The 27511-nt window shown below is 42.4% G+C and overlaps 1 protein-coding gene and 1 long non-coding RNA gene across 2 annotated transcripts in view; one reads left to right on the top strand and one right to left on the bottom strand.

Annotated features, from left to right (window-relative positions):
• LOC115370535 (solute carrier family 12 member 9) overlaps positions 1 to 27511 on the bottom strand; it is a 58509-nt gene that overhangs the window by 26074 nt on the left and 4924 nt on the right. Inside the window, exons 3-8 of the mRNA XM_030067566.1 lie at positions 26882 to 27019; positions 26333 to 26659; positions 25138 to 25245; positions 24889 to 25000; positions 9990 to 10147; positions 3774 to 3856 (exon numbers count right to left, since the gene is read on the bottom strand). Of these exons, the coding sequence (XP_029923426.1) occupies positions 3774 to 3856; positions 9990 to 10147; positions 24889 to 25000; positions 25138 to 25245; positions 26333 to 26659; positions 26882 to 27019 (926 nt within the window). The remainder of the gene's footprint in view (positions 1 to 3773; positions 3857 to 9989; positions 10148 to 24888; positions 25001 to 25137; positions 25246 to 26332; positions 26660 to 26881; positions 27020 to 27511) is intronic.
• Positions 4141 to 26951, top strand: LOC115370537 (uncharacterized). The gene is made up of 3 exons (XR_003929252.1): positions 4141 to 4151; positions 5170 to 5180; positions 26876 to 26951. It is a non-coding gene; the product is annotated as an uncharacterized LOC115370537 (long non-coding RNA).

Raw genomic sequence — 27511 nt, forward strand, 5'->3', positions numbered from 1 at the left:
TTTATTGAATAAAAAGAATCGAGTGGATGCAGTTGAGCAATGCATTAGACTACAAAGCCAAGGCTAGCAATGGAAATGCTTTGAGGTTTAAAGTAACAATCAGATAGTGCTTGCTTAAGTGTGTGTGTGTGTGTGTGTGTTTGCACAGATGCAGCACAGCAAGCAGTAACAGGTCAAAAAACGAGTTTAAACGAGAAGTCGGTTAAAAAATTCACCCTCAAGAGTTTCAACACATAGTTTGTGCATGTGTTGTCAGAGGGCACGGTCAATAAAAATCGACTGGCAGATGTGCTATAAGATGGAAATGACGTTTAGGTGCACAATGTCCCATCACATCAGTTTGAGCTCAGGTTCACCTTACCTGTGTTAGAGAGGTTACTTCTGAAATGTAATAGGTTTCAGACTACTAGTTACCCTGTGAAAAATGTAATACGTAATGTAACTATTTTAATCACTTAATGAAGGTAATATAACTTATTACATTTGATTACATTTTGATTTCTTTTCAAACTAATGTGTTAAACTGGGCAATAAAGCTGAAAAGTCCTAAAACATAAGGCAGTGTAAACCTCACAACACTTAACACTGAATGTCAAATTTTTATTAAAAGTTCTTCAATATAACTTGAATTACGATCAGAATGTTTCGATTTTTAAGCACAACCACCAAATCAAATCACAAGTATATACGTAGACCACAAAACACAAATCACCTTGACATGGTCGGCTGGTCTCTGGCCTGGGCATTAGTTTGACTGGCAGACGAGAAGCGGTGCAAATTCAAACAAGGGAACCAATCAAAAACAACGCTCAAAATCTGAGCATGTGCTGGCAAATGAATGGAGCCTGTCTCGACACATCCTACCATTGAAATCACTAGCGTTGTAACTGCAATTTAGCCACATTTTTTTCTCAGTAACTGTCACTAATTGCAATTACATTTATTTTGTAATTTAATTAAATGTAACTAGTTACACACGAACACTGCCTATCTAGCGGTCCCCTCATCCCACTTTGCTTTTCAGCATGGTTGAAAAGCAACCATTTGCCATTCTCTCTATTCTTTCAGTCCATTCCCCCTCCACTTAAGGTCCAATGAAAGAAAGCCTTGACTCGTGCCCTCCCTCCCTCCCTCCCTCCCTCCCTCTCCTTCTCCTCCTCCCTGCTTTTCGATGCTCTGCTGCGTGAGACTGTTTGAACGCGATGCCAGATTACAATCAGACTTTTGTCATCAGTGAATCATTCAAATGGCGGTAAGGGGGGGGGGAGACAAGGAGAGAGCGTGAGGGAGAGAGCGAGAGAGAGAGGGAGAGGGAGAGAGAGAGAGAGAGAGAGAGAGAGAGAGAGAGAGAGAGAGAGAGAGAGAGAGAGAGAGAGAGAGAGAGCGCGGACAAGAGAGTCAATGATCTCTGATGGCAGCGGCGGCGGCGGAACAGCTAACGATTTCCCTCTAATTACTCCTCCTCCACTCCCAGAGAGCAGCGAGGGATGAAGGGAAGAGGGTGAAGAAGAGAGAGAGAGAGAGAGAGAGAGAGAGAGAGAAAGAGAGAGCGCACACAAAGAAGACTAGCCTTTAACACTCACCTCTGATAATGACGGGACAGTAAGACGCATCTTAAGAACCTCCTTTCTGCCTTCCTCTCTATCCTTATCCTGCTTACCTCGGCCAATATTTTTTCCTCGGTTTAAATTGACTACTTTCCTCCACTTAGAAGACATAATAGAGAAAAAGCACTTAGAGGCAGATATACCGTATGCTCTCAGTGGTCAGAAACTGACAATCTGTTCCGTTCAACTGGTGGCCTTTTTTTTTTTTTTTTTTTTTTTTTTTTTTAACTATGGATCGATCATCATTAATTTGTTCAATATTTTTTTTTTCAGTACTCGCACATAATATCTCAGACACAACTAATCTGATTTTGACAAAACTTGGGGACATGATGCATCTCGCTTCCAGTTTTTTTTTTCTCCGCACTGCATTGACTGGTTTAAGGGGACGTGCAACATTTACAGCTAAAACATGGTGGCATTTGTCACTTATTGGCAGTCACTCATCGACCAGCAGAGGACCGCATCGTTTGTCCAGAATGACTTGTTCACTGTTGCCTTGTTGCTCGGTGAGGTGAATCCATAAGTAGTTTACAGCAGAGGCTTCCATCCCCCTCTATAAGGCCTGCTGCTGGTTTCCAACAGTGAGACGGAAGTATGGGAGGTGTGCTATTTTATGATTACCAATACACCTGAAGACACCTAACATTTCAGTGAAATCAAATCCAGGGAAAATCTATACAGATACACCCAAATGTCAAAGATGTAAGTGGGTAGGTAACATTAAGGACAATGAGATCTTTGAACATAATGGTCACCCAACAATTCATTTTGTTGAGACCCCATCAAATGGTGCAATGACCCCCATTCTGGAAACCCTTTGAGTATCCGATATGTGATTAGAGGGATTATCTTTGCTCAGTTTACTTGTAAATGAGTAAAGTTCAGTAATAGTATGACAGGTTTGCCCGGATGTGAATGAGAAGCACTGAAAACAATGGCCTCTGCATTCACAATGAGGAAGGTAAACGCTGTCATCACAAAGCATTGTCTCAACTGCAAGGACACTTCCTATGTAAAGGGATATTTCACCCTTTATGCATAAATACTGTGCAAGATACAGTAATTCAGGTTCTTTGTCTGTGTCGTTTCTTTTCTACTTCTGATACTTCCCCCTGTCCATGATTGGTCCACACGTTGGTTGTATTGCCGGTGAAGCCAGGGGGCAGAGTTCAACGTGGGTTTTGTCTCATTTATTACTTCCTTCCTGAGCAACACACGGCACGCAGTTTGATAAAAGGGACACACAGTTCTCACAGAGTATACTGCATGCAGTGTTCCAGGACACGTACACCGGGATGCTCTTTTGTCATTTTGTCTCTCAAAGTGTACTGCCCGACTTGAGTGGCATCTCTAGGTGGGAAATAGAAATTCTTAGGTTGTAGGAGACGTCTCATTCATGAACAACAAAAAGGAAGCTTCCTTTTAAGGTGCCTCCTTTTATCCGATTTTGAAGGAAGCATCCTGGCAAACCCAGAATGACTGGCAACGCCAACTAAGAGGGAGAAGAAGAGTGAAATTTCTCCATCTGTACCTGCTTAGAGAACTGTTTTCCCTCACATTTGCAATGCATTTTATGCGGAAATTGTTGATACATAATCCCATTAATTATTTTAGTTCAGTCAGTTGTTTCTAGAAACCTGTTAAAACAGCTTGGACCAATTGGACATGCCTGTGGAATTCACAGCTTGGAACAGCTTGGAGTATTGACGGCTCTCTCTAACTCTGCTACCAGCAGTCAAACAAGGAACCTTATTAGGACATTTCCTAGTTGGGAGCAAGGAAGTCGAAACCTTCCATGAATGTCAGAAAGAGCTGATGATATCAAACTGCCAAACCCGAACTAGTTACTCCCCCAAATGAGTCGGTTCTTTTTGAAGCAAATGTTCTCCTCCAATGAGTTTAGCATTTCCTTAAATTGTCGTTGCCTTGACATTTCAACTTTTAAACCATGTTAAAATAGAGAAACCTTTTCACTGTCTTATCTTCTGTCATTTTTTGATGTTTGATGCCGGATGGTTTGTAGGGTCATTTATACTTTCTGATGCCGTTTTGAATTTGAACTTGACTTTTAAGCCAGTGCACCCCAACTTATCACCAGTGCATCAGTCAAAACACAGTATCAAATGGTCTTTTTCATTGCTGTCTGTGTTTCTCTGCCCTTACCTGTACAAGGAACCACGAGATGATCACTGAGACCCAGGGGTTACCGCTGTGGGATGTCCTCTTAGCCGGAGACAAGACCTTACCTTCAGGGATGAAAAGGGAGAGGGAGACTGAGTAATCAGTCCGAAAAATGCAGCATCAGCTTTCAGCAATTTGTGCTGGACCTTGTTTCCTTTATTGTGAGAACATGTGGAGCTGAAAGTTAAGAAACTGAGAAAAAGGAGACAGGCAGGGTGGAGGAAGGGTCATGAACGGACACAGAGACCCAACTACAGAGGCCTTAAATGACAAGACAAAAAAATGAGAGGAGGATCAAATCAACAACAGAGGGGAGAGGAGGAGGCTGAGGGAGGGGAGGAGAGATGGAGGGGAATTCAAGTTTAAGACTAAATTTCACAGCTGATAAATGAACAGAATTAAATCAGGGAGACATTCAAGTCAAATCAATGCGGCTGAGAGGAGCGGAGCGAGCGGGAGGAGAGGATGGGAGAAGGCAGGACAGAGGTGAAGGAGCGAGGGATTAGCAAGTGAAGACAGAGGTACAAAATGGAAGATGAGTGGGATGGCAGGATGAACCGTGTGTGTGTGTGTGTGTGTGTGTGTGTGTGTGAGAGATTTGAGAAATTGCTGCATCCATCACTCAGTTTGCATAGGACACTCTGGCAAGGTTAAGCAGCGAGCAGCATGCATGAATGACAACAACAAGAACAATACACAACAGCAGTACACACACACACACCTACATGCAGTGGTGATACTAACCATTTCATGCTCCATACCAGAGCTTTACAGATTTATGTTTCCACAGTCATTGATTGCTAATTGAATAGCTTAATCTAATTTAGTTTAACCCTTAGGTTGCCGGTTAACAAAGCTGAATTACTGTCACAGTGAGTCATCTGCCTCTGCTCCGTCTGACCACTCTACAGAGGAACCCGTACTAATACAGCCATTCATCTCCCCTGACACACACACACACACACACACACACTCACACACTCACTAAGACACAGCAATACACAGACTGAGACACAGGCCAAATCAATTTGCAATAGACTTAACAAAGGAGCAGAGGATGGGATAAGGAAGTTGCTCACAGTCATTAATAATGACAAAGCACCAGGCAGCATGGATTCACACAGAGAGGGCAGGGCTGGGAGGGAAACACACACCAGTTGGCTGTGTGCTGGTGCTGCATGCACATCGCACGAAGATAACAGCCAAGATGACTTGACAGTTAAAAGCGGCAACTTGGAAACAACACCGTTAAAAGTTGTGTGACGCCATCAAGACGCCACGGTTCAAGTTTTCTTTGGTTGCTGCTGATCAGCTTTTCAACACGAGTGAAGCATTTGAGTTCATGTTTTTATAATGTCAACCACAAACCAAAATCCAGCATGGTGCTGTGTCATGTCATTATGTTTGAAGTCAAGTCGAGTCAATTATATTTGTTTAGCCCAACATCGTAAATTACAAATTGGCCTCAAGGGGCTTTACAGCAATAAAACGTCCTCTGTCCCTAGACCCTCACACAGGATAAGGAGCGGCTCCCTTTAAAAACAGCTTATATGGAGGAAAAAAATACTGGACCAGCTTGTTCCTCGCTGAAGACTGGACCCTGCTTATTTTTTTTTTTTTTTAATGGTGGTTGTTGATCAAAGTTTGAAGTGCACCATCACCACCTGCTGCTACAAAGTGTGTGTATCCGTTTCATAGATATCTTGCACCATAGAGCAACAGAGAGAGATCTCATGAGATTTTTCCCAATGCAAGGGATTGGGATTTCTGGGGTTGGCCCTTCCCAGGATCCGCCAAAAAATGTTCTTTGGGTTTCAGTTTTATCTGAAATGAATTTTTCATTCACCGCTCTTGATTGTAGGCATTTCCTTGTTAGTGACATCAGAATTGAAAAGGTCATAGAAATCAAGGTGTAGGGGAGACCGGGGATGATAGTAACACTTTTTGTTTGAGCAAGTGTAACTCAGTGGTTCTTTGTGCTAGAGATCTCAAATTTTGACATGTGGTACACATATTTATCTGCCATAAATGACATACACTTGGACTTCTACTACACCATCACAGATTATGTAAATTAATGTCAAATACAAAGAGGCATGTTGTTACAAACTACCCCAGTACCGGGGTGAGTTGTAACACTACTTGGGGATGGATGTAACAATTAAATTATTATGCTTAAAAATGATCCGCACTAATAAATGTATGGAAGCACGTTAATGGATAATAAAGAAGGAACCATAAACTTGTAAGACTACAAAAATAATAATAAAATAAAAAAAAGTATAAGTTAAATACAATAAAAAATAAATACAATAAAATAAATAAATATATATAATGTAAAATAAATAAAATAAAGAATAATAAAGTATAAACTGGTGTGTGTTGTGTGTGTGTTTTGTAGCCTGAAACAGGTTAATGTGAAAAAGCATTTGAACACTTGGAGATCTGTGGAACAATCAACAAACCACTTTTGAACAGCGTGGTGCAAAGCTGCACTAAGTACTTACTAAGTACTAAAAGGCATTTGAACAGTTGAACTGTCTACTGAACAATAAACAAAACACTTTTGCACTGTGTTTTTAAGGTGCAGAAGTACTTAGTCAGTAACTATTAACTAGGCAAACTGCCTAAGGTATAATTCATATGTTTAATTAGATAGGTGAAGAACCGTTACAACCCTCCCCATGCCAGGCAGCCATTAAAAAGATAACCGTTTTTAGCATTTAGCTTCAAAGCTAGCACTAATGCAATATATCAAATTAAACTAGAGAAACTACGACTTGAGCTTATGTAAGTGAAACAATTGTATCTACAACACAATGGACACTGCAAAAAATATTTGCGATGAAAATTTTTACTTTCTTACCTGTAAAATAGTTTTTTGGCTCAGTTGACAGTTTTCAACTCAGACATGAGGCTTCACCAGTGAGCTCTATTTGTAAGTGGGCATGGACTGTATTGACGACATCACCACAGTTCGTTTCATGATTGGTCAAACTGAGAGTGTTACAACTATCTGTGGGACACGTGACATATGTTAAGAGAGACTGAGCCCCCCCCCCCATCACCCTGTATTATTTTTCATTATTTTTATTATTTGAGTTTATTATTTTGTGGGTTGATAGTCTGTTCATCTGCAATGTCAAATGTAGTATTTTAGTATTAGATTAATGCACGGTTACAATGAGCAAAGCTCACACAGGCACTTTGGGCAGCCAGGTGTCCTTAGGGGTCCTTTAAGCAAGGTGCGGGCGGCTGCGCCAGATTCAGTGTATAGACAGCCTGCGGCTAGCAGTGAAGTCGCTGATGTGCATGTATCTGTGTGTTTTCCAGGTAAGCTAAAGTGGCACAAAAGTGTATGAAAATAGCGACGCAGATGTATAATGTGTGTTTAGGATGTGCTTAAGCAAAATGCAAAATGTAGCCGTCCGACTAAAATACGAGTGGTGAATGTGCAGAATATGGGGAATGTGTTTGTGTTTTGTGGGGTGAATGGTGAGTGTAAGTGCGCCAGATTCAGTGTATAGACAGCCTGCGGCTAGCAGTGAAGTCGCTGATGTGCGTGTGTCTGTGTGTTTTCCAGTGTTTTTCCAGAGTAAAAGAATGAAAAAACTCATGCACGCCTGGAAGTCACTTTATTGAGTCCAAGTGTGCAACATATCCCTTTGTTACAACCATCCCTGGTCTCCCCTATAACCAAAGACTGATTTCCCAAGTACCGTTTACCACTACAAGATTAAGATGAATGGAATCCTCTGGCAGGAAGCTGCTATTAGAGCTGGGCAATATGAATAAAATCAAATATCACGATATCTTTGACTGAATACGTTGATATCGATATAGTGACAATGTTGTAGAGGTGCCTCCTGATGCTTTCATGAAATATTTACACACATGAGATTTTTAATAAACAGTCCTTACTAATATGGACATGATGGCAAAGCAGGTAGAAGCAAATAATAGAGAAAATACAGCAGCATAATAAGCTCAGAAAATCGCATCCCTTAACTGTTCAGAAGTATGCCGCATTACTACATTTCGATGATCCAAACTCCCACACGATACCTAGTCACATATGATATTGATGTAATATTGATACATCGCCCAGCCATAGTTTCTATCTACTTTCTTTCCCATGTCCATTCTCATGGTATAAATGCAGCCATTGTTCCACAGATGTGCACTCAACAAATACTTAGATGCTTGGTTCAACAACTGCAACAAAAACTGCTGAGTAGTGACAGCAAAAACATGAGGGACTCGCCGTGTAGGACAGTCATTTATCAAGGCTAGCAATGCCACTGGTTTGAAAGCAATCTGTCATTACTAATTCCAAATATTTTGCTGCCGATATTCAGTAGTTGCAGCCAAGAATGCTTGTGTCATCACTTTGATACGATGCCAACGGGGCCCGTCTTTACAGGTCTTTTAGTCTCATATTGATATTCTTGAAATCATAGTCTTCTTACAGCTGCCAATGGGGTGATGTAATTGTACTCGTTTCCACTGCATTTTCACTTACTTTAGGAATCCTCTATACACATAAATTGTCCATATCTTGAAACATGGGTGAATAAGACAGATCACTTTACTAGTGTCATGAAAATAACATCTGATTCAAGAAATGTGAAGCAACAAGCTGAGTAGCATTCAGAGCTGGTGAAATAATATCATCCCCATAGCATATTTTTGTTCATTTGGACAGTTTCAGAGACTCAATAAACTAATAATGCAAGATGTTATATGGATGCTCATCATTTACAAGTGCTGTACAAGAACGTACTTGCCTAGGGCTTTTCCTCGACTTAGTGCCCTGCCTATCAAATTGAACAGCCCTGCATCCATCTTTATACAAATGAAAGTAGGGATAACTCATCTGTTTTAAATGTTAAATTTGCTGATGATACAGTGATTGCTCGTTTGATGAATGATGATCAAGTATTGTGGATGTGAGGATGAGTTTGTTAATTGGTGTCACACTGGTTTTCTTCAGTTCAACACCAGGAAAACTAAGGAAATGTTTTGATTTCAGAGTAAACAGAGGGACAAACCAACAAGTGGCTATCAATAGTGACTGTATAGAAGCTGAATATAAACATCTAGGGACATTCACTGAGGAAAAACTCATGGGATTTAAACACAGATGTGATTTACAGTAGAGGATTACAACAATTACACTTCATGTGGAAGCTTTGATATCTTTGATAGTTTCGAGTAGACAGATGAGTTCTCTTTTCAATTCATCTAATATGTGGAGAGTATTCGAACTATTTGCTTTACTGCTCAACATTTCTCACTGTAGCTAACAAGAACAAACTCAGTAAGATTGTTGATATGTCTAACAAGATTGCGGGTCAGCAATATGGTGTGACACTGCTTTGTGAGTCACGAGTCGTGGGGGAAAGGACGGGCAATCCTCAGTGATGTGTCAAACCCTCTCTATGGTGAATATGAGTTGTTACCATCAGGATGGAGGTACAGGGTACTGGCTCTTGTGTGCTGTCCGTGCCCAGAGATCCTTTATACCATCCAGCATAGCTCTGTTAAACAAGTCCTGATGATATGAGGTGTGTGTTATTTGGATTTTGTTGAACGTAATGCTTGATTGTGGGTGATGTTGCTGTAGAAGACTTTGCTGTTTGTCTTTAATTGTAATGTCTTTTGTCCTGAGGTTGTATTTATCTAAAAAGTTGCCATTGACAGAAAGAGAATTTCCAAAAGGATGATAAACAAAACTAACAAACTGACTGAATACTTCTGTAATGTACTGGCATCACTTGGTCGTGTTCCCACTTTGGTATATATAACCATTTCTCCTATCAGTGGGCCTCGCTGCTTAAAGGGGTACAAAACACTAAATTAGCCCTTTTCAGCTGGAAATTGATGTTCAAGGCAGCTTTATAATAAAAGACATCCATCCTAGTCACAGTCTCAACACTGCATTGCATATGTGGTGCTTGCTACATTTTCGGTGGAAATCACGGCTTACTGCTCCTCCTCGTCGTTGAAACGACAGTGATGAATTCTGTGGGTCCGGTGTACTTTGAACACTGAGACGTCATCGGAGCTGCTGCTCCCAATCCCAAAGTCCCTAAACGCTGTAGAGGCAGTTTCAGGGGCCGTTCCTCCCCTTCGAGAAACATTTCTTTCAAGGGAGGACGGTGTACTGTAGCAAAAAATATGAGCCGTGTTACTCACCAAACAAGTCATCCCTGGCCAGGGCGTAGAGGATGCGCGAGGCTCCGATGAGGTTGCTCATGGCGGCGGACAGGGTGGAGGAATAAACGCCGATTGTGACGAAGGGGTTCCAGATGTTGATGTCCCTCAGGAAACTGTAATCTCTCTGAAGCAGGATGCTGTAAGAGTTTGGAGAGGGAATGAAATGCAATCGAGCATGTTAGCATGAAGAAGTGGAAGTTTGCCTTGTCTGCTGTACATGTAAAAACTCTCTGGTTTACAGCACAGAGAGAAGAGGGTAAAAGATGCCCAAACAAACACAAACAAGATGTCCAGTATATTCAAAACAATGAGTCATATCTGAAGTGCATATCAGCTACCACAAACTGCTGAGTTTCACTCAGTGTTGGAAAAAAATCATTCAGCTCTGGTGTAATAAAGTTTGCAAGACAGGAACAAAAATACAGAGCAGCTGAGAAAGAGAAGAATAAAAGATTATTATCAGACAAACCCAATACTAACTACTACTACCAAGATTTGAAATATCACATACAAGAACAGGAAAAGAAAGGTATTCCCACCACCAAGGCAGCCAAACAATCAGATTGTCATCATTTTATCATATTCATACGATGAGATCCAAATCAGGTCGTCAAAAAGGGTCTCCTGTCATTTCCAATTCGTTTGATCTCGGGCTAAATCGTGCTGACGTCCGATGAAAAAGTGCAAGATCAAAGAGGAGGTGAATACTCTGCACGGTTCCTAATGAAAAGCTGACTTCTAGCGGTGTGTGTGTGTGTGTGTGTGTGTGTGTGTGTGTGTACAAAGGAAATGCATTGGATATCAAAGATATAGAAAGAGAAGTCAGAGTGTGCGAAAAACCACAGCGGGATGTGAATGATTATGTTCTGCCCTCCAACTCTTTTCAATACAGCGTAGCTATTGAGAAGAGAGAGTGCCAAGTGCGCTCCCTCTCTCCATCCATCTTGATCTCTCGTCACACACACAAACACACACATCCAGTCCACCTTTCTATCCCCCTCCCTCTCCCCCCTCATCGTGAGGTTTTTTTGGGGGGTTTTCTATCTCCGGCCTCTCCTCCTGTCTTCACATCTGCTCGTTCCAGTGTCCGTTCTGTCTCTCTTTCTCTCTCTCGCTCTCTCGCTCTGTTGTAATTAAGAATCTCATCACGTTTACTTTCAGGTCCAGTGGTTTTAATACTTACCATCATGGCCCTATTAAGTATTGTTCGCTCCGTCCAAAGATCTGAGCACACTATTATTTCAAATAGAGCCCGAGAGGCAGGCGACACACACACACACACACACACACACACAAGCTTTCATATAATCACAAATCAACTAAACAAAGGTTCTGCAGAGAAGTTAACATCACCCTCGAAATTAAGAAATGCCAACTACTTTGTTTATTTGGTGTGTTTGTGTGTGTTGGTGTGTGTGTTTGTGCGTGCATGGCTGTGTGATCATTATGGGTATGGAACTGCAGTTAAAAGTTTATGAACCATTGCTTTAATCAGAGCCTCTGACATATTCATAATACCGAATAACATTCGCTGGTCTTATACACGCGCACACATACATAGGTGTGTTTGTCTCGGGGAGTTTGTCACAGCAAAGGAGAACAACGCAGAAAGTACAAAGCATGCTGAGGAGTTGAGGTGTGAGCCTGAGTGTTTGTGGGTGTGTGTGTGTGTGTTTGAGGTGAATAATGATATGGGTCAGACTTATGGGCTACTTATTAATTTCTCTGACATGCAGCAGGTGCAGAATAAATCTCAAAAAGCTTGACATTTCCAAACTGGCACTCAAAAACAAAGCTGCTGTAAACTGTGTGACAGCGATGAAGAATGGTGTGTGTGTGTGTGTGTGTGTGTGTGAGAGTGAGTGAGAGAGAGCGAGGGGGCTGTAATATAGTGAACAACAATACTTCACTGTGTCTCATCTACTTTAAGTTTGTGGTTTTTACGCCGTGTTTGTCCATGCATTTCCAAGCCGGCAGTGCCTCTGTGTATGTGTGTGTGTGTTGTATGTGTGTACGGCCTCGACAGTAATTATTGATCAGATCATCCAGCTGAAATGAGCTCTGCGATCCAAATAAAGAAGAGAACAAAAGAGAGAGCGAGTGAGTGACAGATTAAAAGGAGCTTTTCGAAAAGAGGAGGGAGCAAAGCTAAATGAGTAAAAAGGAGCCCGCAGAGATTGTTAGGCCGATTGTTCTCGTTTCTCCCGGCCTCCTCCATCCTTCAGCTCATTTGTTTACCATTTTTATTCATGCCCTCATTTGTGTATTCATGCGTATTCATCTTTTAATCCATCATTTCATGTGTTTGAGCTTCTGATAATTCACCATCGCTTTGGGTAGAACATTACGGATTAATTAGCTGCTATTTTTCAAATGGCTTGAAAAATGAAGCGCTGACAAGGAGCGTGTGTGTGTCTGTGTCTACTATCACACCGGCATGGAGATTTCACTCACTGGCTGTGCTTATTCTACCATATTCCTGGTCATCTTAATGCCTAGAGGGCAAGGCCACTGCTCATCATTGCTAACATAATGATTCTCTGTGATCTCCTTAGCTATCTAATGTAATGATGCCAGAGAAAAGGCTTCAGAATGACCTATAAATGCTCAGTTGGGATTATATCTAATTACTGAGACGGCCCTGGCTTACGGCTACTAACATCATTGTTATGCTCATCGCACCATTATGTGACCATTTGTGCCTTGGCAATATGGACATGATGATCCTGCAAGTCGGCGCTCCCACTGGAAAGGAAATACATCGTAGGAGGCAAAAGCTGATGCCTCACTTATCCATTTTCCCATTAACTTCCCACTTACTGTATTCTTTCCTTTGAATCTACCAGATATTATATTGATAAGCTGCCAGTGGCTGATATCTGTAGTTCAGTATTTGATATCTTTACATTTAAAGCATATTCGTGCCAGAACATTACCCAAAAACAGATTTATTCAGCGTTTCCCGAAGAAATGTTATTTGTTTTCTGGAGGGAGCAACAGTCAGACCATAGTGCACTGAGGCCATTTTCACATCTGCCTTGTTTAGTCCGATTGCTTTTACAAACTTGGTGCAGCTCATTTGGGCTGCTGTGAAACCAGCAATCCCACTCGGGTGCGGCCAAAACCAGCTGGACGGAGACCCTGCGGAGGAGGTGGTCTTTGCAGAGTTGCAAACAAACCGTGGAGCGGTTTGTTTGACTGAACTAGATCACACCCAACTACAGGAAGCAGTGTGCGTTTCAGTCAAAGCAGTTCCTGCAGCTCAGGTGCACATCATGGACTAGTAATACCAGAAAGAAGCAACTAGTAGCATTAACAACTAGCACTTAGCAAAACGGTCTCATGGTTTCACACTAACCCTGAACATCCGTCGGAGCGTGTTGTTCCTCAGGTTTAGGTTATTTTTTCTCGGCTGTTTAAATTGTTCATATTTCTATTTTTTATATATTCCTTGTTTATAGTGTATATATTGCTTGCTGCTATTTATCATCTGTTTATACTGTAAATTTGCACATTGCCCACATCTATGCACATTGTATACATCTATGCACATGTTTTTTTGCACATTGGGTACTTAGATCTCTAGTGTCATCTTTTATTCTTTATTTTTTTTATTTATTGTAATCTGTGGATACTGTTGAAAACTGTGAATTTCCTTCGGGATGAATAAAGTATCTATCTATCTATCTATCTATCTATCTCTAATAGGAACAAAATGAAGCAAGGGTTGACATGGAGCAACCCTCGCTGTGTGCTGTGTCAAACTAAACCAAACCAAATGACGAGGGCATCGACTGTATTATGTTCTACTCTATATGCTACGCTGCTAACTATATTCCATTAATTCAACCCACAGCAAACTGACTATCTGTGAGGAAATGCCTTAAGACACTGCAACACCCCACGAATAACAACAATAATGACTAATAATAACAAGAAGGAACTCAGGAGAGTGCAGACCTCTGCCAAGGTTGCAGCTGGAAGTTATGTTATGGCTGTGTTTGTGCTAAGCCTTGCCTGCTTTCAACACGACTACTATACACACCCTTTCTGACCAATCAGTGAGGAAAGTTGGTCAGTGCTGCCTTGACCCATGACCAGTCTCTCCTCTGAGTTTTGTGATGTTATGTGGATGCATTTGGAAACTACGGCACTGTTTGTGCAAAGCTCTGCCAACTGCCGGGTTCCCTTTAGGTCGATTGGCCTGAGAAGGTAATCGCTTTTTTTTTTTTTTTTTTTTGCTGGCCAACGATCAACCTCCCCACCAAGTTCTGTATAAATCTGCTTTAAAACTTTTTGAGCTAACCTGCGGACAGGGATGGATGGACAGGGGTGATCGCATAAGCCCCTGCTGAAGGTTTCAGCTCCTTGGCAAAAAATAATAAAACACATAATATAGCCTCATGCGCACGTGTCAAATTTAATCAAAATGTTGCACCAGAATGTATTAAGTCTAAGGGCTTCAGAAGGACATCCACTGTAATACTGCTCAGAATTGTGTTACTAATATGAGCCAAATCTGAATGTTGACTTAGGTGTGTTTAGTGGTCTCTGAATAATCTACATCATTTCAAATGCTGTATTATCCTATGTGCTTTCCAGAAATGTAAAACTGGAATTATTCGGGCTCTATCCAGTGTTTATATCTCTTTCAGTTCTGTCATGTTTCTAACCAACAAATGTCCCAAGGGAATGTTGCCAATTCAATCACTATGCATCGTCATCCCAACTAAAATTGAATTAAAGACGCATGATATTCAAAGGCAATGCCTCAGCAAAAAGACATGAAAAGGTGAAAAGTCCATGGACCAATTTCCCACCACACCATTGGGACTGACAAAGAAGTGAAAAGTTTTGAATAATTCTGTGGGCAAGTCCAAAATCCTCAGTGCACACATCACAAAGTTTGAATAAGAGCAGCTCAAACACGGGCATCTCAATCCGCAGAAGACCCGTGTAACTTCACAGAGTGTACCGTCTGAATTTGCTGAGCCCTCCCAGGGACGACTGAATCGAGTGGAAACGCACCTTGCGCCAGCACTGAACCACCACAACCCTTCACTGTGCTGGGATTTAATGTTAGTCTTTAGCCTTATTTCGGCTTGACCTTGTGGGTACTTTCAGCAGAGTGGAGCCACGGCGAGCGAGGGGCGAGAAAAGAGATAAAGTCGCATAAAGACATAGAGGGAGGGAGGGAAAGAGCCCAGAGAAAAGGCGGCAAGTTAAAAAAGCAGGGAAGGAGAAAGTGATGGTGAGAGACGGAGGCAGAGAGGGAGCAGGAGAGTTAAGTGCTCTCAGGGGAGTAGACTGTGGTTAAGGATTATTAAATGGGATCAATAGCTAACAAGGCCTCTACACACTCTGCCTCCTCCTCCCTGTCTCTCCCTCTACTCAATGCTGTCCTCCCTGCCTCTGTCTCCATCCTTTCCTGCTCCCCCAACGCCTCATATACACCATGCAGCTCCTCCGGTACAAACGCAACACGTACACAGAAGCAGAGGTGACATAATGAAGCCACTTTGTGTGCTCTCCCTGGAGCAAAAATTACATTTCCAGCATTGAGGGCAGACTGATTTGTCATGCATTAAGTATGGCTACACAGCCACAGGTTTACTTGCCTTATTGCATTTAATTCTCTTTTATTCTTTGAAGTATCAATATTCAAATTGGTGTGGATTTCCTGACAAATTTAGCCTCCCCATATCGCTAGTTTTCAAGAAACAGGCGACCACATGCTGTGCAGGCTGAATGGAGAGGAGACAGGAGGATGGACCAAAAGTAGCAATGTACAATTTAATTAGACAAGCTACAAGTTAACCCTGATAGGTTAATTATAGTAAAGTAGTCAGTCTCAGACACTCAGTTCTTTTGGAGCCTATGAGGAAATAAAATGTTTGCTGTCACATGTTCATATCGAAATATTGTGTTACACAAGTGTGGCCTTTTTAGAGTAGCCTAAAATGTTGGCTTGGTGAGGTGACTCAAATGCACGATTGGTTGCCAAAAGACAAACCCATGATCATCAGATGCTCTCTGGCTGCTGATTCTTTCACGCCACAGCTGTGTTACAGGTAAGGAAGTAACAAGTTCTTCATTCGTTTTCGTCCATCTCATTGAACCGAGGAACATACGGGAAGTTGCGTCTGAAAGGGGAAGCATGCAAGTTGTTGCTTATATGAATTAGCATTTGTTATTCTCACCGTATCAAAGTAGCCTGGGAAAAAGTACAGCTTTAGTTTTGCATCACAGCTCAACCACATATACAGTGATCTAAATTGTTAACGTGCTTTCAGCATGTCTCCTCCTATTTGGATCTTCCTATTCACAGTTTAAGAAGCTCTCATGATTTCACCACTTCCAGTCTTAAACCTCTCCATCTAATCCTTCTTCCATCAACTTTCCATTTGCAGCCACATGTTTTCATTCACCTCTCTCTCCCTGTTTGCAGCTGGGGTTTGACTGATATCAGTTTTTAAGGGCCGATATCAAACGGACTGTTAACATGACAACTTTCCTGACAAAACAGATTCATCAAAGTGCAGAGCAGAAAGCATCACCTGTCAATAACAGAATCACTGATTTGATGACATTTTTCTGTAGTTCTCTCTATCTTGTCACACGTCAGTGGCGTCAAAGTTAAAATATTAGAACAGTAGAGTTATTGGCCTGCATTGCCATTTGAATATGTCCATGTTATTATAAAGGCAGTTAGAAAACAGTGTAGCAACCCCGGTACAGTAGAATATATAATTTAATCTCTTTTAATTGCATTTGCTGATTGTATGGTGTAACGGTGTAACTTAATTTTTTTGCTCCTTTATGGCAAAGGCTGTGGATTCAAAACTAACTATAGACATTATACCACATTTATTTAAAACTATTTCTATGCATCCTCTAATTTGCACAATACGCTATGATACCTGTCATTAAGAGGTGCAGACAAGCTGGCTCATCATTCTGTGGATCATCTGATTTTCAAAGGAAAAATTGGGTTTTAATTATGGAGTTCATGCCCACATATGTCACCTTTTTCAGTGCTGAACTTCAATGACTGCTGGCTGATGAACCTCACTGTGACAGATAACTTGCCGTTTCGTTATCCGAGCGCGCTAACAAAGGTTAGCCTTTAAAAACAGATCAAATTCACATAAAGTACGGCAGAAGAGAAGGGCATGACCATTTTCAAAAAGCAAGAAATAAATAAAGAAAAGAAAACACCGAAATACTAATAATGTATATATGCATATTCATAAAAATGCAACAAAAATGAAAGTTGAACAAACTAATTCGAATGTACGGCATTTATAAGGATGAGTGACACTGGGAAGGCACTATCTCCTTAAAGTCATGACCGGCTAGGACATGGTCTGCTATAGTTTAGGAAGTTAGTGCTGAAAGTTTTCCCCAAAGAGGATGCAGCCCCTGGGCTCTGTTTCAACAATCTAAGTGCACAGTGAAGAGCGTGGCGCAAGTGCATTCAGGGTGTGTCCAAGTCCACTTTTGCTGTTTTAATGATGGAAAAAAGGGTGGTTGTGCCAGGTGCATTGTTTAAAAGGATTGCACTTGCTCTCTTAATTAATCATCGGTGTGTTTTGGGTGTAACATGCCATAAACCAATCAGAGTGCCATCTCCCATTCCCTTTAAAAGCCAAGGGCGCTTGCACCTTGGTGGATTGCAATTATATTGACACATTTGCCAGGTAAGAAGGAAGGCTTCTCTGCAGAGGAAACCGATTTGCTCGTGCACGAAGTAACAGCGCACAAGCAGATCATCTACAACTAAATCGTATCAGAAATGGATACTGACTGACCAGTTTTAATATTAACAGGCCAATATCCAAACTTATCTGTGACCCAAATCCAAATCACTCTCTTTATTCCTCTCTCTCTCTAAACCCCTCAGAACTTCATTCAGATAGGACTTGTTGCTGTACAACATAGAGATTTGGGCCCTTTTGTCAACACTGTTGCTCTCCCCAAAATAAATGAATAAATAAATGAATAACAGCAGCACAGGTAGGAGAAAAGGGGGTGAAAGTCACTGGGATCTCTGCAGTGGATAGATAGGGAGTGAATAACAACAGGAAAAGGGTTGGATGGATGGATGATATGTGGAGAGAAAAGATTGTGGGGGGGTGGATAAGGGAGAGCCAAGAACGCTGCTGTGGAGCGATAGTGCTGGGAGAGAGGGAGGAGAGGAGGGCAGAGAGAGAAAAGGAAGGAGGGAGGAAGAGGGAGGGAAGCATGTTGGACTTGTTGCTTTACAATGGCTGGACTGAGGACAAGGAGGGAGGGGGAGAGGGAGGAGAGAGAGCAGAGGAGAGGAAGGGAGGGGTGGGGAGGGGACTGAGAGAGGAGAGCGGAACGGCAGAGAGTGGAGACAAGTTTTCCAGCAAGTAGAGAAGTTGAAAGGAAATGTGTGAATGAGAGGTAATGGAGGAGAAGGAGGAAAAAGAGGGAGCTGAATAGAAAAGCAGAGGAGGAATAAGACCCGATTTTTCAGTGAAAGGATGGAGAAAATTAAGTAATGTGGGGAAGATGTGACGGGACTTGAGAGAGAGATACTTTGGTGTGTCTATGCGTGTGCGCGCGTGTCTGTGTGTGTGTGTGGACTGCAAAAATACACATGAACACACACACATTAACAAGGCTGCATGTCAGAGATAGCGCAACAAAAGAAAGCCCGGCAGATTTAAATTAATATAATTATCAAGTCAGTAATTAACACAAAAGCTTCTATAGCATGGGCTGGATTTGCGTATAGGTCACTGAGACACAATACGCTGGAGCAGAGTCAGACACACACACACACACACACACACACACACAAAACTCATTAGTTAATATTCACAACCTACTCCAACCAGATTTAAAATAATGACAAACTGTGGACTTAGAGCAACAGATTGAGTCTTCACACACACACACGCACGCACACACACACACACACACTGTATAAAATGAGCTTGTTGGGGTTGCGACAGGGCAATCCGTCATGGCTGGCTAGCCGGTCACATGGGGTTAATAGACTATTTCTAACTCACATCGCCTCAGCCTTCATCGCCGTCATCGCCGGCCGTCATCATCCTCTCTTACCATGCTGGCATATCATCAGCGATAATCTGAAGAAGAGACTAAATCTGGACTTGCTCCATTAACAATGACCTGAAAAACTCGTACAACTTTCGCATCCGCGTGAGCTTCATTTGCCTTGCAGTGCTAATAGTTATGAAGCAGAAAATTTGCTCACATGTCCGTAAAACAACAGCATTCAGAACTACGGCCTGCAGTGCCGACACCGCTTCCCCAAAGTTGGTCTCCTGCTCATGATGTTCCCGCCGTGGCCCTGGTGCAAAACTCCATGACTTTTCCACGGCTTTCCGTAACTAAGCAGACATGCCTCAGTGGCCAGAAAATGCTCTTCCTTGCTGGTTTGTTAATGTTTTTCTCCACCATGTAAAGCAACGAATGTGTGAATCAAATTGGAAATGCATTCAGTTTTTATTCCTGTAAAGTGACCCATTTGTGAAATTCCCTCATGCTCCCTGACCCCCCCAGAGACTTCATCAAATCCCCTGATTTTCTCTGTCTGCAATAGTACCCCTCAAATTTCCCGGGTGTTCGAGGGATTCGACAACCAGCAGGATCTCTGCTCTCCCGGCTCTGCAGCTCACGTGCGAACCTCGACTGAAGTGACTGAAGTGCTGGTGAACACTGTTTTCTTGTGGATTCTCTGCGGATCCTTCAGTAAAGTGAACACATTGTCTTACCGGTGCTATATCACCTAGGCAAAGGTACTGATGCTGCAAGATCTGCACACACACACACACACACACACACACACACACACACACACACACACACACACAGGTAGTTATAAAGAGCTATGACCACCGCGCAATACAATCATTCTCAACGGCCATTCTAACACCTCCCTGACATTCAGTTTTAAATGCAATCTTAACTACTGTGCCTTTTAAAGCCGTGATGCAGAACTACAATTTGCCGAGGGTAGCAATTTAGAAGATCTGCACGCAAAGGTTAGTTTATCATTCTGAATCTTCCCTCAGCATTTTCAGCAGACTAAAATGGGACCGGGACTGCTCGGCAGGAGAGTGTGGCTGCCACCTTTTGGACAGCCAGCGCAACTACAACACAAACTGAATTTCTCCTGTGCCTCTGTCATCACGCGATGCCACGTGGTGGACGCTGTTATCAAAAGCTACTTAGCGCTATCAGTGTATGGATTTTCAGCATGGGACACTCCTGAACCCCGAACCCTGACAGAGCTACCGTCATGATGGATTCGCTGTGCTGTGGCATCACACACACAACCTCCAAACTACTATCTATAATCACACAAAACAGACCTGCCTGCCCCCTCCACCAGCCTCATTCAATAGTGATGGAAGATGATGCCACGGCTGCGCTTAAAGGGGGGGGCTCTCATTTTTGGCAGACATGGCTTTTCCTGATGTTTGGTATGGTGGAGCCGTGACATGACGAATGGCTTTAATCAGAGCAGTCACATTTTAATCCATGATAATAGTGTCAACCCGCCTGCATGCCTGCGTTTGGAAAAAACAATGAAATATTAGCTCCAAAAGTGAAAAAAGTGAGTGTTGTTTGGAGGTGGCAACAAGCCAGGAGAGATAAATGTGAAATGAACAATGCTTTTAACTCTAAACACTGGAGTTACTAGGAAACTCTCCTTTTGGTGCTGGAGTTACAGTGATCACCTGTGTTTTAATATGAAAATAAACTCATATTATATACAGCATGCTTATATTTCCATATAAAACACTTACTTGCAACAATTATGTAATCTGGCACTGGTAGTTTTGTTTCTATGCTTAAGACCTGGCTGCAGTTGCAAAATGGATATTAACTGAAATATTATGCCATAATAAACACTGGCCCTTTGGTAATTTTCTTACAGGGGATCAATAAGATTTAATAGTGCCATTGGTTATAAAGATAAAAGCTATTGTTTTCAGCACTATCTTACAAATTTGGGATGTGAAACTAGATTCACAGGTGAAAAACGGCACCAGTGTAAAATGCTCTGCGGTCATGTGCTGATGCTGGGTGGTGGCCGCCCCGTGTGCTGTTCTGAGTTAGGTGTCAAATATTATCTGGTGACTGTTTCTTTTTTCTTTTTTTTTTTTTTTCAACTCAACAGTGGACAATCAGAGCATTGTGGCAATCCAAGGAAGTGAAAGCAGCAAATTCCAGCCGTTAAACTGTAGGGGGAAACAACAGTCACATGGTGAGGCATTTATGAAACACTAAGCGTAAAGCCGGCAGAAGTGTCTAAATGCATGATGAGATAGTAAAAAACACACAGTCCTCGAACAAAAAAATTGCAATCGCTTTCATTAGTGCATAAGTGCAAAATTAGGAACTCGAATAGGAACTGGATTGCAATTAAACTAAAAACAGAGAGTCAAAGATCACAAAGTTAAACAGTGAAAGAACACCAAACAACCAGACTGAGAGAACAGGATGAAAATTTCCCCACTGCTTCCAAGAAATCTTGTCACATTTCCTCCAGGTGCTTACCGACAGTACGTACAGTCATATGATGACTTCAGCTGGGGCCAACCCCAATAAACCAACCTATCCTTTGCAAACAAATGATAAGACATGCTGATATCTACACCACAACGCAAGATTATACAGCCGGTCTCAGTGCAGCTCTAGAATGTGTGGGCATGTCTGTGTTTCTAGTATTTCATAATCCAAAAGGATCATATCTGACTCTGAGGAACTTGCATTTTCACTTTGACTCAAGCATCTCATTTTTTCTCTATTTCCCCTCCTTTGATGAGAATCAAGTTTTTTTTTTCACACCCCGTCTCCAGTCCTCGCTCTTCCTCAACAATCTGAGTCATAAAATCTCTCCTATGACCTGATTTCTACAGACCCATTCACTTCATATGCTCAGACCTTTCATCGGACACACCCCATGTTGGTGTCATGTGACACAAACACACTGCTGATGTATCTGTGGTGAAGTGTTGCACCAAAGTACTGATATCAGCTGATAAACTGAGCAGGATTTTCAAGTTTTTTTTCTTTTTTTTTGCCACTGTAACACAGGCATGTGATAACTTGCCTACACACACACACACACACACACACAAAGGTCATGTGAGGGCCCCCTTCCCAGCCTCTTTGATGGGTCATATGAGTGGGGGTCCTATTTCAAAACACACACTGCATGGGGCGAAAATACTTTGGATATCTTTGGATATACAATGCCTGGAGAAAGAATGCATATGGTTGTACAAGAATGCTGGATAAAAAAAAAAAAAAAAGTATTGCAAAGGTATGGAGAAATTGTGTGTGGCAGGCGGAGGCAGAAGCAGGGAAGACAGCGCAGCAGGGTAAAAGATGGCTGTATTGATCTCCAGTGCTCCTGTACAGCCCTGTCATGTCAGTTTAACACCTTGGCAACACTCGCTAGAGAGCTACATCAATACCACACTCTGGCCCTGAGCTAAAGACAGATGGGCAGGCCGTGAGAGGAGGGAAAAAGCAAAGAAAGAAATTCCAAATGCAACAGAACATGCAGTCCAGTAACTCCTCGGTATCCGCCTTGAAACATTCAGGTAGAGATTTCACCACCCTCACTTCCTCCTTATCAAAAATTAAGTGTCCAAAGAAAACAAAAAAAAAAGGAGGGGAGAGATGCAACTCCTCGGTAAGCCGTGCAATAGAAGTGGAAAAAACACCTTCAAGGAAAAACATGAAAAAGGACTTTAAAGTAGTATAATAATGCGCCACATTTTCAAAAGCACATTTTTCGACTCTACTGGCGGTTGATAAAACGTATTAATGATGCAACATAGGGGCCAGTTAATGAAAACTTTTCCATTTATTTTTCAAAAGAGAGTGTTTTCTTGGAAAAATCCTCTGGTGCACAGGAAGGGATTGTGTTTTATGTTTCCTGTAATTACCAGAAGATGAACTGGGTAGTTACACTGTGTTTATGCCATATTGGAGAGACTGGAGGTCCAACCTGAAAACTTGTCTTGACGGTTGTCTTTGCTCATTCGTTCAAATCGTGGCAGCAACTGTCACAGCTAACACTGAGCAAACACTAAAGTAAACGCCAGGCTGTCAGAGTGGGACAGTTTCCGAGTAGTGTGACTTTGGAGAGGACATGAATGTTTTTCTCCTGAGTAGGAAGCTCATATTTATGGTTGTAACAATATGGCAAAGTTTTAGCATGAGCGGTGATAGCCACCATGACTGGACAGACAGACAGAAAGAGTGCCACCTGCAGAAACTCAAAAAATAAAACTGCTTCCAAAGCTCTCAGTTCACCACTTTAAATTTTAAGTGAATAAATCCCAATAATAACGGGCGGCTACACAGGTGCATCAGATTAAACTACATTAGCAGCCAATGAAGCCAGTTAGCAGTACATATCAGTAGGTGTGCCGACGTAGTGTATGCTAAAGCATTAGGATGGAGCCAATGCTGCATTTCTTTCAACGTGGAACTTGAAATTTACGACCTGTGATATTGCTGAGTTCACGGCGTCAGCTCAGGAAAAAATGGATGCCCACAAAAAGACACTCATTTTCAATTTCCATTCATCCCATTCGAGGAGGGAATACCAACAGTGCATGCAGCAGGCCAATTAGGAGTTAGCTGAATCCACAGACATCTGAAAATGCGCATTTATTTTAACATCCATCCACAGTGTTTTATGTTAGCAGCATAACATAGTGTCACATCGAGAATGGGGAAAACAGGAGGGTTTTGTGACATAAGACGCACGATGTATGATTATAATGTGATCCTGGCTGCAACTGAAACAATCAATATGGTGATGCAACTGTTGTTGTGCACATGCCCTTTAAAAAAATGCAAGTGTTTTGATGTGGACGGACAACTTTTCGCAAACTTGCAAACTGTGCAGTTGCTAAATAATTTGACACAAATACTGCATTTTCAGATGTCTCTGGATTAGTGTGTACTTGGCCTCAGACTTCGCTGAAGAAAACAGCAGATGCATTAAGTGACTATCAGCGCACTTCCAATGCTATCACTAATCTGTTACCCATCAACTTAAGCTTTTTAATTGGCTGTTTAGCTAGGTGTATTACAGTTTGAGCCACGTCTTTGTATTTCTTGATTCAATTCTAACCATGAACAACAAAAGGTTATTTGTTTTCCGGCCTCAGTGTGTGCTCTGGCCTCACTTGCACAGAAATGACACCTGAATCTTGGATGATTGTTGACTTGCTTTTTGTCATAAGTCTCGGCTTGTTTTTCAGTGAGTTCTGAGGTGAAATTAATGCAACACTGGCATCCTTTAACATAGCGTATGCTGAAGCGTTAGAGTGGACCCTTCTTTTTTTTGTGTCCGTCTGCATTCTCATCACTTCACGGCTAAGTTGACCAGACAATCAGACAATCTCCCATTAACACGGGTGTGTGTTTCTGTTATTTTGCAGACTTTCTCCATGCATTTCTACGTTCTGGATGCTCTGATTGATTAACTGTCAACTGGGATCACAGCATATTCACTTGGAATAAATGTGTTTGCATTCACCCCCCTGAACAGCCCTGATTCTGTTTAGTGAAGCAGAAAATGAAACCTGTTTGCATTATCTGCAAGCAAGCGCTAAATTTCAGCTGATGAAAACAAAACATCCTCTCATGCATCGATACAGCATCTACCTAAAATTTCAAAGGACCGGCGTGGATTAGTGTTCAATTAAGGTTATGTACACACCTTTTAAACCGCAGTGCAGAGTTTACCCACATGTCCTGCCCGATATAATTCATAATGTAACTTTGCGTGTGTGTATGTGTTTGTGTGGGAGTGTGTGTGAAGGTGCGTGTGTGTGGCGTCATGCACCGGTCACAGGAGCAAGCCACCAGCAGGCTCAGCAGGTTGTAGATGATGAAGGTGAAGATGACGGCGGTGATGGTGCCACGGGGGATCGAGTAGCTGGGGTTCTTCAGGTCACCTGGGCATAAACACACACACAGGCTATCCTCTGTTTGTTCTCGTACACACACCAACACACAGATAAGCATGCGCATATAAGCAGGTTATTTACACACACACACACACAGAGGCAGGCACCGAGGCCCGCTCACCTACCTGACATGTTGGATCCGGCCATGATGCCGGTGCAGCCGTTAAACATTACAGCGAAAACGGTGGCAAAGGTCATCATGGTTCCCGTTGTGTAGTCTACAGTGTACTCAGCTATGGAAAGAGAAGAAATCAGATGAGCCATTTGACTCGTGCTTTTATCCAAAAACCACAAACAAATTTCATTTTTTACCCCATTGAGTGGAGAATCAGGCCTTAAAACAACACAGAAGTTAAGTGACACATTTACCTGTTTATGTTCTCAATATAAGTCTACATTCACCAGAGGCTAAATAAAAAATGTAAATCCAATGCACTAGATCCACTTTCTCATTTTCTCAACTTTGTTTTTAATCTAGATGTTAGAACAGTGAACAAGAGCTGTACATTCAAACAGACACTCCTGAGCCAAGCAATAAAAGCTTGATCAATTCCTAATTCAGCCGGGAGCCAACGTAAAGTTAGGTCGCCAAGATACTTGTTACCACATGATGCATAAGAATGCAGTGGCTGACGTGCTGTTTAGAGAAATAGTGGGGTAATTCAAGGCTGATGTGTGTCATAGTGTGCACACGTGCCTGAGTGTGTGCCCGAGTTACAGCGATTAGCTTAGTAATCATGTGGTCGAGTATAAATCCCTGCAAGCAGAGTTGGAGTGCTTGGTTGCTCTACCTAGAGCTTTACGATCCAGGGGATATTTACAACATCCACTGTAATTACAGCTCAATCAATCCCCCCTTTATCTTTTGCACTGCCAACAATGCAGGGAAACAGTAAGCATGTTCACGAAAATAGGCAACCAGCTGTGTGTGTGTGTGTGTGTGTGTGTGTGTGTATGTGGCTGAGACCAGTAAAATAAAATGCTGCATGTTAATTACTGATCTAAGGCCACTGTTTTAGTATTTTTACTATTTTCTTACAAATTGACTTCAGACAGCACTCATTTGCATGTTTGGTCAGTAAAAGTGATAAATCTGCCATTAATATTAAAGGCAAGTTAAGCATGATGAATTTGTCTTGCACTCTTTGCTGCGATTTCCTTTCTCTAGTCTTCACAGCAGCTAAAAACACAAGAAAAAACGGCTGAATAGAGCATCAGTCCACGATGCAATTTGTCGCAAACATGTTTGCATTGAACAAGACACCCACAGCCTACATGTCTGATTGTGGTGCTCTCAGCAGATCAGCAGATCCACCTTACCCAGCAGGTTCCCCAGCAGCGTGTCCAGCTTGAACCCGGTAAAGTTGGCGATGGTGGGCGGTCCGGGGCCTGTGCCGTTGGCTATGGGGCCGGGCGTCGCCGCACCAGGCAGGGGGATGGTGCGAGGGCGTACGGCGAAGAAGCTGATGAAGATGGTGCCCAGGACAAACATGACCACGAGGAAGATGATGAAGGTGGCCTTGGCGTAGATGTGGGCACCCACCAGGCACACCAGCAGGCACAGCAGGGCGACGGCTGTGGCGTAGAGAAGCGACCACCAGTAGCCCGACGGCAGAACCTGATAGGCGGAACTCACTATTGTCTTGTCTAGGAGAGGACGGGACACGTGGGGCGTCACGGCAGAGCGTCATGAGGCAAGTAGACAAATAATGAGGGCAAGGTTAATTAAGGAATATGGTAATGAATAGTGAATGCATGTTTAGCGTCCTGCATGTCCTGCTTCTCCTTCACTGCTGTACACATCAGAACAACTTGACAAACGATCACACCAAACTGACTCTGCTGTGATAATCCGCTTGTGAGCCGTACCTTCTGGCACTCCGAAGGTGTCCACGATGGCCTCGACCAGACCCAGCACATAGAGGGCGCTGCCGCACACGTTGGCCAGGAAGAACATGATGCCGATGCTGCCACCGAACTCCGGACCCAAAGCTCGGCTGATCATGTCTGGGTTTTGGTTAAGGCTATCAACAGCTGGATCTGTGTTTGCGAGTGCGTGTGTGTTTATTTGCGTGTTCGTCTGAGTGGGTTTCATGCAAATGCTGTCGTGAGACTATCTCAGGAGAGTCGAACCACATGAGAGCCAAGAGTCTCCAAGTTTTCATTCCGATCAAAAACTCTTTTCCGTACCTCCAAGCAGAGCGAAGGGACTAATCAGTGAATTCACCGGGAGGAGAATTTTGGTCGGAATGAAAACCTGCAGACTCTCGGCCCTCCATGGCAGACGCTTCGACAACTTTGGACTATCTTGATACAGCATATGTTTTTGTATTTCTATCCTATCCTATTTTATTATTTTACATATTTATATCCCAGCATATGGACAGTTGTGCTGGAATTACAATTGCCGTACATAGCAAAATATGACCTGATTAAAATATATACAATGCATTGCAAAATGAATGTCAAGGAAACAATGGGGTACGCTGTATTCGTATG

The sequence above is a fragment of the Myripristis murdjan genome, chromosome 13 (assembly GCF_902150065.1).
Source record: "Myripristis murdjan chromosome 13, fMyrMur1.1, whole genome shotgun sequence".
NCBI classification, from domain to species: Eukaryota; Metazoa; Chordata; class Actinopteri; order Holocentriformes; family Holocentridae; genus Myripristis; species Myripristis murdjan.